A 15,645-nucleotide genomic window follows, 5' to 3' on the forward strand; every position below is an offset into this window, starting at 1 on the left:
ACCATGACTTATACCCACAACCATTAAAGAAGCGGGACTTCAGAAATCTTTGTCTTTTGCTCAAGAACCATCTTGTAAAATAGGATCACAGGCCATTTAAAATCCACATTTATTTCTGCTGCAAACTCACTGACTTGGCTGTCCTATCTCATGTCCTGGAGTGGGGTTCCTTCTGAGATAATGCATAAAAATGAAAGCAAGGATGTCAGATCTGTGGGACAGGCTGTGGTCAAATTCCAGAGAGATGGGAGACAATATACAAACTCTAGAACACAAAGTGAAAGTAAGTTGGGGATGGGGTGAGGACAGAGAGGAAATATCCATACAGGGCCAAGAGTGAGAACTGTCCAGGGAACAGATGCAGAATTAGAATCTCCAGGGGAAGTCTCTCTTCCCTGATCCTGTTCCTTAAACCAAGTGGTCCCACCCAGTCACTAGGAGGCTTCAGTCATGAAAATGAAGCATATGAGACCCTGCTCTCCTTTAGAGTTTTCCACCTAACCTTATGTTTGGTTTTTGCTCACTGTGACTTCCCAACTTTGGATCTGCTGATTTGGGCTCCTATTTCTGGCCCAGTGGACTTCATGACCCCACACATGTGACCACTGGCTCATCTCAGACATAGTTTATAGGTACCCTATTTTCTCTTGGCTCTGAACAGTCATTGATGGACACAACTATTTAGGGCTCTCAGGTTCCTAAACCAGAGTCAGACTTCCTGTTCAGTATCAACCATTGGATAGGGACAAATCAAGGGCAAGGGGAACAGAAAATTTGTCCCAAGTAAGGAATGGATTGGTATGAGCAGTGTTATATTGTAAAGAGGTCTGTGGTGGATGTTTGTGGTCCTAGAATTATGATCTAACCAGCTCTAAGGTATGGCATTCTGGACCCAGCATCTGATGTCATAAAGCTAAAGAATGTCATCAAAAAGCATATTTATTTTCTATTGCAAGTGACCTAAATTGAAACCATATCAGTCCATGACAAGAAAGGTAAAGGGAAGAAAAACCCTTGTTGAGCCTAATTGTGCAACAGACATGTAGGTTGGGGATCTTGCTTGACATAACTTCTTTAATTTATTACTTACATTCTGTGACCCATTTATTATAATGCCTATTTACATATAGCAAAACTTGATTTTTTAGCAAACTTTTTTTGTCTATTTATTTATTTTTGAGAGAGAGAAAGAGTGAGCTTGAGTGGGGGAGAAACAGAGAGAGAGAGAGAGAGAGAGAGAGAGAGAGAGAATCCCAAGCAGGCTCTGTGCTGACAGAGCCAAATGCGGGGCTTGTACTCACATGATCGTGAGATCACGACCTGAGCTGAAACCAAGAGTTGGGTGTTTAATCAACTGAGCCACCCAGGTACCCCAATTTAAGATTTTTTTTTAACTTAGAGAACCATAAGACACAGAGGGAACATCTGCTTCTTCTGGTTCTTGAGTTTTTTCAATGCATCTTTGATCTCCTTGTTTCGCAAACTGTATATGATGGGATTCAGCATGGGAATCACAGCTCCATAGAGCATGGACACCACCTTCTCTTGGTCCTGTGAGTAGCCAGCACTAGAATGGAGATATGAGAAGAGACCAGAGCCATAGAAGAGAATCACTGTGGTCAGATGAGAGGCACAGGTGTTGAAAGCCTTCATCCGCCCTTGGGTTGAATGGATCTTCATGACAGCAGCAATGATGTAGCAATAGGACACCAGGACAACAAGAGCTGATGTCCCACCAACTGCACACACAACAAGAAAGTTCACTACCTGGCTGAGGAAGGTACTAGAACAAGACAAGACTAGCAGAGGTGGCAGGTCACAGAAAAAGTGTTTAATGACTCGTGGACCACAGAAATACAGCTGGAATATGGAGCTGGTTTGGACCAATCCCGTGAGGAACCCTCCAGTGTATGCTGTAATGACCATCCCCACACACATGGTGGGTGACATGAAGGCTGCGTAGAACAGAGGGGTGGAAATAGCAGCATAGTGGTCATATGCCATGGCCGCCAGGAGACAGCATTCAGTGGCCCCCATGCTGATGAAGAAGAAAAACTGAGTAGCACATCCCACAAAGGAGATGGTCTTCTGCTGCTTGAAGAAGTCACAGAGCATCTTGGGGGTGATGGAGGACGTGTATGAGATGTCAACAAAGGACAAGTTTCCAAGGAAGAAATACATGGGGGAGTGCAGGCATGACTCCATCCTGATCAAGACAACAAGGCCCAGGTTCCAAGTCAGAGTCACAGAATAGATCCCCAGAAACAACACAAAGAGGAAAGCCTGAAGCTCTGGCTGCTCTGAAAATCCCAAAAGGATGAAGTCGGTTGTTATGTTGATGTTCCTTCCCATGGCCATGTATCTTCTCTTTGCTGCCCGCAGGCCCCAAAATGAGATTCCTGGGGAGTGAAAATCCAGATGAAGAAACCACTTTGTTCTGTCACGGAATCATAGACTCCCTGAGTCACAAGAGACGCTGGAAAGCAGGTGTTCTACCTCTTTCCAACATCAAATCCCCATCTACAGCATTTATTGGGTCTTTTGTGGAGATCATTATCATCCTAATTTGATGCACTGTTCATGCAAAACTGACAGGCCCAGACTAGACTGGCAATTTTGCATTATCTGGATCACCACCTTCATTGTCAATGTCGCCACTTTACTGAAGGAAGTTATTAATACAACTTGCACCAAATACTCCTTTTTTCCCACTTGTTTCCAAGCATTGTGGTTGGATTCTTGGGCCACTCAGATTTATGCTTTTTTCTTTTTTTTAATAAAATAAATATGTCAGAAATTGAAATACCTAGAGAGGCAATTCTGTGTTTCTTATCATCATAGTTTGTTCTGACCAGATTTTATGGGGTCAAGGTGTTTTTCCTCCTTTAATCAGTGGAATGAAGCACATAGAGGTGTAAAACACTGGCATCCCCTTTAGAGATTAAAGAAAGGAGTTAAAAATAAAAGTTCAACACTGAATTGCCAGTGTTCATTCTGTACAAATATTATCAACTGATCACAAACGTTGCACCAGGTTTGATAGACCTAACTGTAGATGATGTAAAAAATAATAAAACATTATTATCAGGTTCAAAATGTTCAACATAATACATGGGACAAACAGAAAGCCGATAAACCACAGCACAATGTGATAGGTGTGCCCAAGAGAAGTATTGTATAGTGTCCTGGATGTTGGGCATAGCAGGTGGAAGCTTCTGAGAGATGTGTTGCAACACATGAGGGTTCCAACAGTGAGTATGGGGTTACCAGGATGAAAATCTGGTGTGTGAGGGGGTTGGGTGACAGTTGGTTCAGGAAAAGCATTTGCAAAAGCAGAGGAGAGCATAGTACTTGGGATACTTTAAAAATGTCAGCATGGCAGGAGTGCAGTGTGAACAGGGTTAAGAGAGGATAATAGGAGTCTAGTTTTGAGAGACAGTGAGAGGTGGGAAAATTGTGAAAGATCTTTGAAACTCAAAGCAAAGATGGCAAAACATTTGTTTCATAAATATATGTGTATATAACTGCATATGTTAGGTATATAACTGCATATGTTGTATGTATAATTGCAAATATGTATTGCATATTCCTATGTAATTTCAACCTTCTTTCCATTTCTGAACTTTTGTTCCACTGTACCCTGCTCTGTTCTTTTGATAGGATGCATCACCTTCTCCCATTGCATAGAATCGATTGGTTGTTGATACTGATTGTCTGTCTCCCTTAAATTGTAAGCTTAGGAAAACCAGGATTTGTAGAAATTTTTGTGTTTTTTGTTCATTGAAGTATCCCTAGAACCTACAGCTGTACCTGGCACATAGTGGGTGCTCAATAAATATTTTCTGGGTAAATACCATGCTAAGGGGTTTGACCTTTCTCCCATGGGCAAGAGGGAAAATATTAAAGTTTTGTTTTTGTCTGTTTTTAAAATTTTAATTATTTCTTTGTAAACAGGGAACTAGTTGTCAAATATGTGTTTAACAATATAACAGAGCAGTGTTGCTGTGTGGAAGCAGGTGTGGAAGCTGGATAGGAGTGAAAAGGCACTGAGAAGGGAGACCAGACAGTTGCTTTGAGAGCTGGAAGGAAAGTTATTACTGATTTGAGTGAAGATGGGTAGGTTTAGAAGTGCTTGCACCCCTAAGATGTAACAGCACCATTCATTGTGCAGTGCAGTGGGGAGAAAGCCTATAAATGGCCACCTATTCCTTGCCCCCTTTTTTCTCACATTCACAGTCACATCAAAGGAATGTGTTAATAAGTTACACCATGATTCTTCCCCATTTCAACCCAGGAGTCTATAGTATACATCGATTACACTTTTAGTGTGTGATAAAAGTGAATTATCAATCATTTTGTATGATTACTACATCAATAACCTGCTTATCTTGACCTGAATTACCTGGAGATAAAGATACAGAAGTAGATAGAGTATATGACATGTGTTAAATGTCTCCATTATAAAAAGTACATATAATGTGTATTATATGAATATATTACACATCATATTTTATATATATATATATATATATATATATATATATATATATATATAATAGTTTGCATGGTCTGAGAACCACCACCACTACTTTGATAGCATTTTTGAAATGACACAGCAGTCCTACAGCTGCTATCTTATCTGTGGGTATTAAGCAGGGCTCTGATGTCAGTCAGAGTCCATCTCTAACCCCGTATACCCACCTGCAGGCTGTGCGGTCTTGGGCAAGCCAACACTCTTAAATCTCTTTTCATTTCCCTCAACCGCAAAACCAAGACAATGATAGTACTGACCACTTCACAGATCGTGAGGATTAAAAGAAGTAAGTTACATCAAGTATTGGAGAGAAAAAGAAATAATTCCTATTGCTTGACAAATGATCAGCCCTGTAAGGATTTGAATCCCAGTCTCTCCATCCCTAATCTAGAATTTGTTCTCCACTGCACATGCTGCTTAAAGCCAGATGCACATGCTTGTACACAACAATGGCTACATTAACCATATACCCTTTGCTGGTGTTATTGCCAATAATTTTCAGCAATATATTGACTTAATTCATCACACGGTGTGCTTCCTTTTGTTTGCTGGCTTGTTCTGTCTACAGCCTTAACTATAAAGTCTGGGAAGACATTATAAGCTCAGTGCCCTGTATAGTTCCTGGCACATAGTAAACCTAAAATAATATTTGCTGAATGAGTTCAATCTACAATAATTTGGAAAGGCACATGTTACAGACCAGAAGCTCATTGAGGTTATAACAGCTAAAGCACTTAAGTGACCAAACCAAGCTTTAAATCACCAGTTCTTTGACTGCACAGCAGCTTCTCTTTCCTGAATGCTGTAAAAGAACTTGAGAAAGGGTCTGAGCAATCCACAGGACCATATTATAGGCATAGCTGCAACAGATATGATCCTTTCCCCATCCTGACTGATTAGACAAGACTGGATATGTGGAATCTGAATTCTGAAAATCACTGTAAAGAGACTTCTTCATGCCGCCCCCCCCCCGAAGGTCTGCTTGCCTTTTAACGAGGTTAAAGCTACATACCAAGATAAAGTAGAATGAAGCTCTAATGTGGTAGCTCCCGAATAAATTATATAACTGAGGTGCAGAGGGTATTTTCAGTTCAGGTGACTTTGTAGGGTATGATAAAGAAAACCCAGAAAGATGAACTTGTAGGAAAAGAAATGTGTTTTCTGCTTTCATCACATTTTTCTTCTCATCTGTTGCAGTATTGACACTTTATAGGCACACAGTAAATATTTGACTGGCTCAATAAAGACTTATAACATCTTTACTATAAACTAGCCCTAATTCCAAGATCATTGGATCTGTGCTATTTTAAAGATTTTATTTTATTTTATTTTTATTTTTTGAGAGAGAGGGGGGAAGGGGCAGAGAGACAGGTGGGGAGAGAAAATCCCAAGCAAGCTCCACACCCAGCACTGAACCCATGTGGGGCTCAATTTCACAACCAAGAGATCATGACCTTAACCTGAAATCAAGAGTCAGATGCTTAACCAACTGAGTCATCCAGGTGCCCCTGGACCTGTGCTATTTTAAATGCTGCATGGATGTCCAGAAAACTCTGAAGATATACTTAAAATAATAGAAGTAGAAACCATTTAGGCTAGCCTTTTCCCATTATAAATGATAAAACTAAAGCCAAAGAGAGAGATAGTGAAAGTCTGTACAGCTGTTTGACAGGAGAGGTGGAATTAGAACCTATATCTCCTTTTTTAAAATTCATTTACTTTTTATGAATATAATTTATTGTCAGATTGGCTTACATACAACACCTGGTGCTCATCCCAACAAGTGCCCTTCTCAATGCCCATCACCTATTTTCCCTCTCCCCCACTCCCTATCCACCCTTAGTTTGTCCTCTGTATTTAAGAGTCCCTTGTGGTTTGCCTCCCTCCCTCTCTGTATCTATTTTTTCCCCTCCCCTTCCCCCATGGTCTTCTGTTCAGTTTCTCAAGATCCACATATGAGTGAAAACATATGATATCTGTCCTGCTCTGACTGACTTATTACACTCAGCATAATACCTTCCAGTTCCATCCACGTTGCTGAAAATAGCAGGATTTCATTCTTTCTCATTGCCAAGGAATATTCCATTGTATATATAAACCACATCTTCTTTATCCATTCATCAGTTGATGGACATTTAGGCTCTTTCCATAATTTGGCTATTGTTGAAAGTGCTGCTATAAACATTGGGGTACACGTGCCCTTATGCATCAGCACTCCTGTATCCCTTGGATAAATTTCTAGTAGCTATTGCTGGGTCATAGGGCAGTTCTATTTTTAATTTTTTGAGGAACTTCCCCACTGTTTTCCAGTGCAGCTGCACCAGTTTTCATTCCCATTAACAGTGCAAGAGGGTTCCCGTTTCTCCACATCCTCACCAGCATCTGTTTCCTGAGTTGTTCATTTATATCTCCTTTTCTAGGAGTAGTTCTTTCTGCTTTACATTATTCTAAGTTTTTTAATGTTTATTTATTTTTGAGAGAGATAGAGAGACAGAGTGAGGGTGGGGGAGGGTCAGAGAGAGAGGGAGACACAGAATCTGAAGCAGGTTCTAGGCTCTGAGCTGTCAGCACAGAGCCCGATGTAGGGCTCGAACCAAACAGCAGAATCATGACCTGAGCCGAAGTTGGACACTTAACCGACTGAGCCACCCAAACACCCTTGCTTTACCTTATTCTAAAACCTGGAAGTCTCATTGGCAACTAGAGAGGATCCAAGGAAACCTGTGATTTGTTTTGATGCAAACACACTTGCACATGCATACACTCATGATCCTAGAATAACATGAAAAGCACTAGACTGAAAGCTTTTTTAAAAAAAATGTTAAGCAATATAAGTCAGCCAGAGAAAGACAGATATTACATGATTTCACTCATATACAGAATTTGAGAAATGTAACAGATGATCATAGGGGAAGAGAAGGGAAAATGGGATAAAAACAGAGAGGAGGGCAAATCATAAGAGACTCTTAAATACAGAGAACAAACTGAGGGTGATGGGGGTGGGGAGAATGGGTGATGGACATTAAGGAGGACATTTGTTGGGACGAGCACTGGGTGTTTTATGTAAGTGATGAATCCCTTGGTTCTAATCCTGAAGCCAAGACTATGCTGTATGTTAACTAACTTGAGAATTAAAAAAAAAAATGTTGATTCAAGTCCTATACTCCTACCTTTTTGCTGTGTGACCTTGGGAAAAATTATTTGCCATTCTGAGTCTTAATCTGCTTATCTCCTGTCTATATAATAAAAAGAGTGTTTTCTAGTCCACTTTCCTTCCTTTTTTCCACTTGTGAAAAGCAGAACTTTTTCAAAACAAAATTTTCTGCAGAAGTACAGAATGTAAAATAGGTGAAGTCCAGCTCCTCTGGTTAAGGTCGGAGCAGTAGGGAGAGGGGAAGCCAGCATCCTGTCTGATCTATCTCCCCTTCCTTCAAAAGTCTTTTCAACACTCCCATTCTGTGATTGTGTAATTCACCATTCCTAAAGAAGGACAAAGGGGAGACTCACCTACAACTTCTTAAACTCTGGGCTTTGGTCAGATGGCTAAGACCAGACGCACAGAACTGCGGTGAAAACCCATCTCTGCTAGCACCTGAAGCATTGGTTTTGGTCAAAGAGATCAGTAAAATATGGATGGAGCTACTTTAAATTGGCCACTAAGGGAAGGACTTCACAGGACTTTAAAGGGAGGCCAGTTCTCTCCCAAGTACTGGGTCTCTCTTAATTGTGGGATTATGACATGTCCCAGGGAGCACCTATTGGAAGGTTGGCTGGGTGGTTGGCCTCAGGGGTAAAGAAGACGCCAGCTTTGGTTGGGTGGAGTTGATTTCCATTGGCCCTGCTTTCATCATATTCTTGGTCTCTGGTCTTATTCCAAAAAGATATCCCCAGAGGCATTGAAAGCCAAGAGTGCCTTTTGGCTTCAAAATAGTGTAACTATTTCAAACAACAGCAATTACCTTTGTAAAGCACTAGATATTTTACAGAAACTTTCCAGTGTAAAAATATCTTTTGGATGACTCCAAGGGTTGGAACCAGGACTAAATGACTAACAAGAGAGGGAGAGATAGAGAGACAGAGATTATAGGAAAACAATAGGCCAGTCCAAAGGTGGAATGGATGGTCTAGAAAGAGGTAGATTTTCCAGCACTGAAAGTAAGGAGAAAATAGTATACTTGACAGTGGTGGTTTCACCTATATGTAGAATTAAAAATGAACAAACTCATAGAAACAGAGAATTGGGGATTGCCAGAGGTGGGAGGTGGGGGTAAGGGAAATGGGTGAAGGTGTTCAAAAGGTACATACTTCCAGTTATATGATAAATACCTCCTAGGAATATAATGCATAGCATGGTGACTATAATATTATACTTTATATTTGAAATTTCCTGAGTAGATCTTAAAATTCTCATCACAAGAAAAAGATTGTAACGATATGAGGTGATTAATGTTAACTCAACCTACTGTGGTGATCATTTCACCATATATACAAATATCCAGTCATTATGTTAAACACCTTAAGCTAATGCAATGTCATATGTCAATTATATCTCAATAAATCTGATAAAAATCTGAAAATAGGCTATCAAAAAAAGAGAAAGCAAGAGAGAGTCAGAACTAGTTGATCTTATGGGCTCTGGAAAATTCTAAGATTCTAAGATTCTGTGAAGAGAATGAGGAAAGAAGACAGGCATATACTATCACTTTGGGTCTGTGGATTGAGCTTTTTGCAAACTTTATTTCATAATATCCCCACAGTAGCTCTGAAAGGAAAGCATTCTTAAATGCATTTTCAGATAACAAAATGGAATTTTGGAGACATGCTTGCCAAAGGTCACAAGACATATTGAGGCAATGCTAGAATTTGTGCTCAGGTTTTCTAGAATCCAAAGTCCATCCTCGGTCCTTACATCCCACTTCATTCCAGAAGGACAAGAAAAATGGATGGCAATAGGAGGGTGGGAATCATCTGATAGACCTCATTTTTATCTATATGCAGAGAGTTTAAAAGTAAATAACCTTTAGTGGTTTGCCTACAGCATGATTTCCCTTGTGTACATTTTGTTTGTGATTTATCAAATATCCAACTTGAAAAGACTTGAATTATTTCTGTGTCCTTGGGAGGGACATGCAAGGAAGAGGAGGAAGTGGGCATTGTGCAAACCCACAGGACTTGTGGCTTCCTTCAAGGATTTGTGAGAAATGGTGGCCACACCCTGTTTATGTTGGCAGCTCTGCAGCTTGCATCTAGATGAGAAAAATCTGTAGTTTCCCTTCTCCACACCTAAGTCCCACTCATTTCTCTTCTACCAAGGCCATAGTCCCCCACTGTGAGGCTAAAAAATTTAGACCCCTTCTACAAATTCCCAGCACCTGACCTTATGCCTACTTTCTTGGGGTCTCTCTAAGGCTTGATACGGGGAAAAAGATCATCATTGCCATTGCAGTAGTTTGTATGCAATTAATCTGTTCTAGATGAAAGTAATAAAAATAAAAACAAAACACTCCTTATTGCAGATTGATGGGTATAAAGATGGGGTGCTGGAAGACTGATTTTTTAAAAAATTCTTGCCTTTCTCCTTCCCTCCCTCCTCTCCAAGGCAAAACTTCAGAAAGGACTCTCTTTGGCATTTGCAGAATAAAATACTATCAATAGAATCAAGGCTTCCTTTTGTGACATCTCCACCCCAGCCCCCTTTTGTCAGTGGTTCTATCCTGATTGTTCATCATCAGCCACTGCCCCTCTAACTGGTCTTTCTGCCTTGAGACTCTCTCCATTTTAGTTCTTCCTTCTTAACCTGGAGGTGGACTTCCCCAGAGCACACAGCTAATCATGCTATTCCTTGCTCAAGAATATTCATTAGTTTGTTGTAGTTCATTAATAGCCTGAGGACATCCAAAGTTCTTGTCCTGATCCTCAGCCCTCACCACTCAGTGACACTTGGTGAATATGGTATGGAAATCAAAGAGGAGAAACAGGAACAAAAGGCCATTGGACATAACAAGCAGGAAGGAGGGTGTGATCAACACAGTTTCAATAGAAGCCCATCCATCTCAGATGGGGTACCTGGAGTGGGGACCAGGGAATCTGTGTAAAGCCAGGTGCTAAAGAAAGCGAGATACACGTTTGGTAGTTAAAGAAGAGAAAGAAATGAAAAGTAGGTACAATGGCTAGCAATGTCAAGTGAAAGAATCCTCAAGATTGGGGAAACTAGAACAGATTTGGAGACTTGGCCTTTGAAGGAAAGGCCATGGAGAGGGATTCTCTATAGCAGTTGTTTTCAATTGTGGTGGCTCCCAGATCACGACCAGTTGTTGGAAGAGCCATAATGTAAGCCTGTGCCAATCGGAAGAGATGAAGGAAGGCTGCATGAGAACACAAAGGTAAGCAGTAATGAGAAAGACAAAGAACCCAGAATCAGGAAATGAGGGGTTACATGGGAGGAGGCATACAGAAGGCTGAGTCATAGGAGGCTGGTCTTGTCTGCCTTTGTAAATAGTTGTTTTAGCTCATCAAAAATAGCATAGAAGTTTATTTTTCTGGATCCAGGGTAAGTGGAGAAGGTGGTCTCTTGGAATCTATTTTCAGTCTCAGAATAGATCTATAAACCAGCAAGGTGGTATGATCTAGAAAATAGTTGCCCAACCACATATGTCAGGCAGATATGGCCCTCTACAGTGTCTACTGTATATTCTTTTAAAGAGAGTCCGATATTTCAGTCCTGTTTGGAGTGATGGGATGGGTAGAGCTTCTTCTAGGAAGCCACATTGCTGTGTATCCCCTGCTGAGTAAGCCCACACCAGGCCCTTCCTAAAGAAGCCTTGCTAAGACCAGAAGCTTTGACAAATATGGAGCCTTTGGGGATCATGTATCCAATTAAGTTCTGTTCATTGCAACACTGAGTTGTCCCTTAAAATAGATCTGATAATGATCCAGAGCTGATATGACTTGGGAAATGTACAACCACCCTGAACTTGCTTCATCTTCGTACTTCTAAGCATTATGTCATTGGGGCTCAATTTCAAACAGAAGAGGCAGCTGTGATTAGAGGCAGGCCATTAGGCTGATGAATGTTTACTGGAGAGGACTATCCAGCTGGATCCCAGATGCTGGGAAAGGCCTTGTTATGAGGCCATAAAAAGCCAGACGAATAGGGGACACTTAAGTCTATATGAATATTTATGTTTTGGGAAGGCAAGAGAAGAGAGGAGAAGACAGCTATTGATTATCAAGTATCTGTTTATTTCACTGGAATTATTAATTAGTCTTAAAAATCTAAAATTAGTCTTGAAATTCTGTCAGATGTAACAGATAGAAAGGTAGAGGGAAAAACTGAATAGTTTCTCTCTGTGCACTGCCTCTATTATATCTGATTGGTCTCAAGACACCAGTCTTCTCAAGTTGATCAACGGATGGGTTTGGGCAATCAGCTACACAAGGCTAGGAATGGCAAGGAATGATATATTCTTCACCCATTTATTGCCTCTCCCGAAGACCAAATATCAAGCTCAATAATGCAAGAAATATTTCTAGATCAACTTCACCTCATTGTGATTATTTCATTCTTCTGCATGTTTCTCAAGTCAACATTTATTAATCCCTTTATATTTAAGGGCAAACATAAAGATGAACTAAATGGTTTCAAGGTCAATGCCTCTCCAAATTCTCTAGCTTCACACTGTCTTGACCTCTATACCTCCACCAACTTGAAATTCTAAGCCACCCCAGTCACATGATTTGGCAGCCTTTTCCCAGACCTCACCATAATGGGAAACTGCTTAATTTCAAAATCTAAAATTCTAGAATTTCCCTTTACCAAAACTTCCTGTTTTTCTCCTGTGCAACTCTCAGTCAATCTATTCTTGGTGCCTTGCCGCTCCTTAGACCCTCCAAAATTCATGAGTCCATCACTCTGGCTCTGAGTCATTCCCACCACCACCCTTCACCACTTTCTTCTCTTTCCAGTACTAGTCCCAGATTATGTTGCTGATGGGATCAGCTATTTACAGGTGATCTCTAACTCCACAAAGACATTTACTGCCCCATGAAATCCTTCCTGAGCCTCTTGCTGATTCCCTATCATATACCCCACAGCCATTCCAGGATAACCCTTCTTGATACCCTCACCTAGATAGGATTTCTCCCTAACCTAAACTCTCATGGCTTATACATGTTATTCCTTTGTGGCTTCCATCACTTTCTGACTCAGATAATAGTTATGCATCTAATTGTATAATTTCTCTGAGGATTTTCAGACTTTTAACTTCTTCATCTTTGTGTTCCAGTGCCTGTCATCAAATAGATGCTCCATGATGTTTCCTGAATTGATACAGGACAAACTTTCTACAAAGGAACTTTTTAAAAAAGATAACAGCTTCATTGGGATATCAATTGCAAAGTTTAGAGGGGGATAGCTTTACAAAGAGGCAAACTAAAACTTGCCATGGGGATATTAGGTTTCTATTGTCTCATAATGAATTAATGCAAATTTAGCAGCTTTGACAATAGACATACTATCTCAACTTTTCTTTTTCTTTTTTTAAATTTTATTTAAATTAAAGTTAGTTAACATACAATGTAGCCTTGGCTACAGAAGTAGAACCCAGCATTCATCTCTTACTTATGACACCCATTGCTCATCCCAAAAAGTGCCCTTCTTAATGCTCTCACCCATTTAACCCACCCCCCCATCCACCTCCCCTCCAGCAACACACAATTTGTTCTCTGTATTTAAAAGTCTCTCATGGTTTGCTTCCCTTTGTTTTTATCTTCTTTTTCCTTCGCTTCATACTATCTCAACTTTTGAAAAAAAATTTTTAATGTTTATTGACTTTTGAGAGAAAGAGAGAGAGATAGAGCACAAGCAGAGAGTGAGGGAGACACAGAATCAGAAGCAGGCTCCAGGCCCCAAGCTGTCATCACAGAGCCCAATGTGGGGCTCGAACCCACAGATGGTGAAATCATGACCTGAGCCAAAGTCAGACGCTTAACCCACTGAGCCACCCAGGTGACCCTATCTTAACTTCTTAGGTCAGAAGTTTGAACATAGTTCAGCTGGGTTCTCTGCTTATTATCTTCCTCCTGAACAGGGCAAGGGAAGGTATTGGGTTATTTAGCTCCACCTATCTCTTTCTGCATCTTATGAAGTAGGGAGGGAGGATATTTAGTGTCCCTTTTGCAGATGAAAAGTGATAGGTGGAAGTCACTTGGAAAGAACTTATAGCTTAGTTCAAGGAAGAATTTTCTTACAGTCAGAATTTTCTTATCTTTACTGAAACATTAAAGAGACTGAAAGATTGCTGAGTGCTTGGGATGAAGAGAAGTATCGAAGAGAAATATTCTTATCTCCTGGGCACAACACAGAGGTGGATGTATTCAGCCTCTCTTGGGCATGCATGCCAAGATATTTGAAGGGGTAATCCCAGCTAGAGTGGTAACTACTGGGGGGAAAAAAGAGTATCCTATCTGGCCCACTATGGCAGAGGTGCTAACATCCTGTCCCCTTGGGTGATGCTAATAAACACACTAGGTCACCTCAGCAAGTGGAGCTGAGGCTCTGCTTCCTCATTTATTAGCCAAGCTGTCATGAAGACCAAATGTTTGTGGATATTAACTGTGAAGAGTTACACACACTAAAGTTAGTATCATCACTATCACTAGTCAGACCTGCCTACTGCCCTGTGTTAACTTCTCAATCACTACAGACTCTTGCAATGGATCTCCCTCTACTGGTTAATGAAGGTCTAAGAAGATTTCACATTGTTAGACTGTGTTTGGTGTTGCGTTGTAATAGACATATCATACATATGTAAGAAATATACTTCATATAATATAAAATTTATTCCAGTTTACTTGCCACTTCATAATCATTGGTTTGTTTGGTCATCTTCATAGCCATGTAATATATTCCTGGCAATCTATATGTAACTCTAATTGGCACAAGCCATATTTTAATTGCATAAAGAGAAAAATGGCTATCTCAAGAAATCTATGGTGAATCTCTTTATTTCTACTTCTGACCCAAGGGGCTGCCCCCCCCCCTCCTCCTCCATTCTTTAATTGGCTCAGTTCTGTCCCAAGAGCATGGAGCTGTCCACTATGTCTTGTTGGTGAATGATATATCTGTACCACACCACAGCACAAGAGGTGGGGGGATTGCTAGGATCCTGGCAGTAGTAATCAATCATGGTTCTACCAGAGCCTGAGGTCTGAGACTCTGCAGGGCCATGCAGGAATCTAGCATGGTTTTAAGTGTACTGTGTGCCTTAGTTTAAGTGTGCCCTCTTATGTTGAGAAGGAAAGCTGGTAAAAGCAGATAAAAAAAAAAAAGAGTCAGCTAGATGTCCATGGCTGATTACTCCCCTTGCATACTTTTGGCTTCTGTAATCTTGCTTGTCTCTTGCAGCCCACATAGCACAACCGATAAGTGCCCCCCATTTTTTCCTTGAGCCCCTGCAATCCCACCTACCTGTGCAGCTGATAGAAAGTTTCCAAGTACCCAGAAGCTGGCCAGGCATAAAAGTATGCCATTATCAGGGCTCGGGGTTCAGCCTTTGGAGGTAACTCTGCTGGGCCAGCACCGGTGAGAAATAAACAGTCTTTTCTGATTCCCCAAGTGCGTGTCACTTGTCTCTTCCTGGGCACCGAGTATTTGCTGTAACAATGTTGATATAAGAAGGGCAGTTTCTTTTGTGTATGGTGACTTAGGAACAGACATGAGTTTGTATTTTACTTTTTTATTTTCTTAGGACCTTTAATTTCCATGGTTCATTTCCTTTTTCATTATTACCAAATCTCTACAGAATACCTGCCACAGAAATGGTGCCTTCCCAAGAATGTCACCTTTGGTCCTACACACTTTCCATCTTTGTTCTCTGTTGTTTTTTTAAAAAGCTTTATTGGAGGGGCATTTTGGTGGTTTAGTAGGTTAAGCATCCAGCTTTGGCTCAGGTCATGATCTTGCAGTTCATGAATTCCAGCCCCACATCAGGATCTGTGCTTACAGCTCAAAGCCTGGAGCCTGCTTCAGATTTTGTGTCTCCCTTTCTCTCTGCCCCACCCCCACTCATTCACGTGCTCACTCTCTGTCTCTCAAAAATAAATGAATATTA

General features: G+C 40.8%; 1 protein-coding gene and 1 long non-coding RNA gene across 2 annotated transcripts in view; one reads left to right on the forward strand and one right to left on the reverse strand.

The window, feature by feature from the left end:
- LOC123380618 overlaps nt 1-15,645 on the forward strand; it is a 37,275-nt gene that overhangs the window by 13,314 nt on the left and 8,316 nt on the right. The gene's annotated exons all lie outside the window — the stretch shown is intronic.
- LOC101095681 (olfactory receptor 5A1-like) lies at nt 1,291-3,146 on the reverse strand. Its single transcript, XM_003993466.5, has one exon. The coding sequence runs from the start codon at nt 2,356-2,358 to the stop codon at nt 1,396-1,398; it is 963 nt and encodes a 320-aa protein (XP_003993515.2). The 5' UTR covers nt 2,359-3,146; the 3' UTR covers nt 1,291-1,395.

Source organism: Felis catus, chromosome D1, assembly GCF_018350175.1.
Source record: "Felis catus isolate Fca126 chromosome D1, F.catus_Fca126_mat1.0, whole genome shotgun sequence".
Taxonomy (NCBI): Eukaryota; Metazoa; Chordata; class Mammalia; order Carnivora; family Felidae; genus Felis; species Felis catus.

What these genes read in the sequence shown, in the direction of transcription:
- LOC101095681 (XM_003993466.5), bottom strand. Translation starts at nt 2,358, where the DNA reads ATGGCCATGGGAAGGAACATCAACATAACAACCGACTTCATCCTTTTG.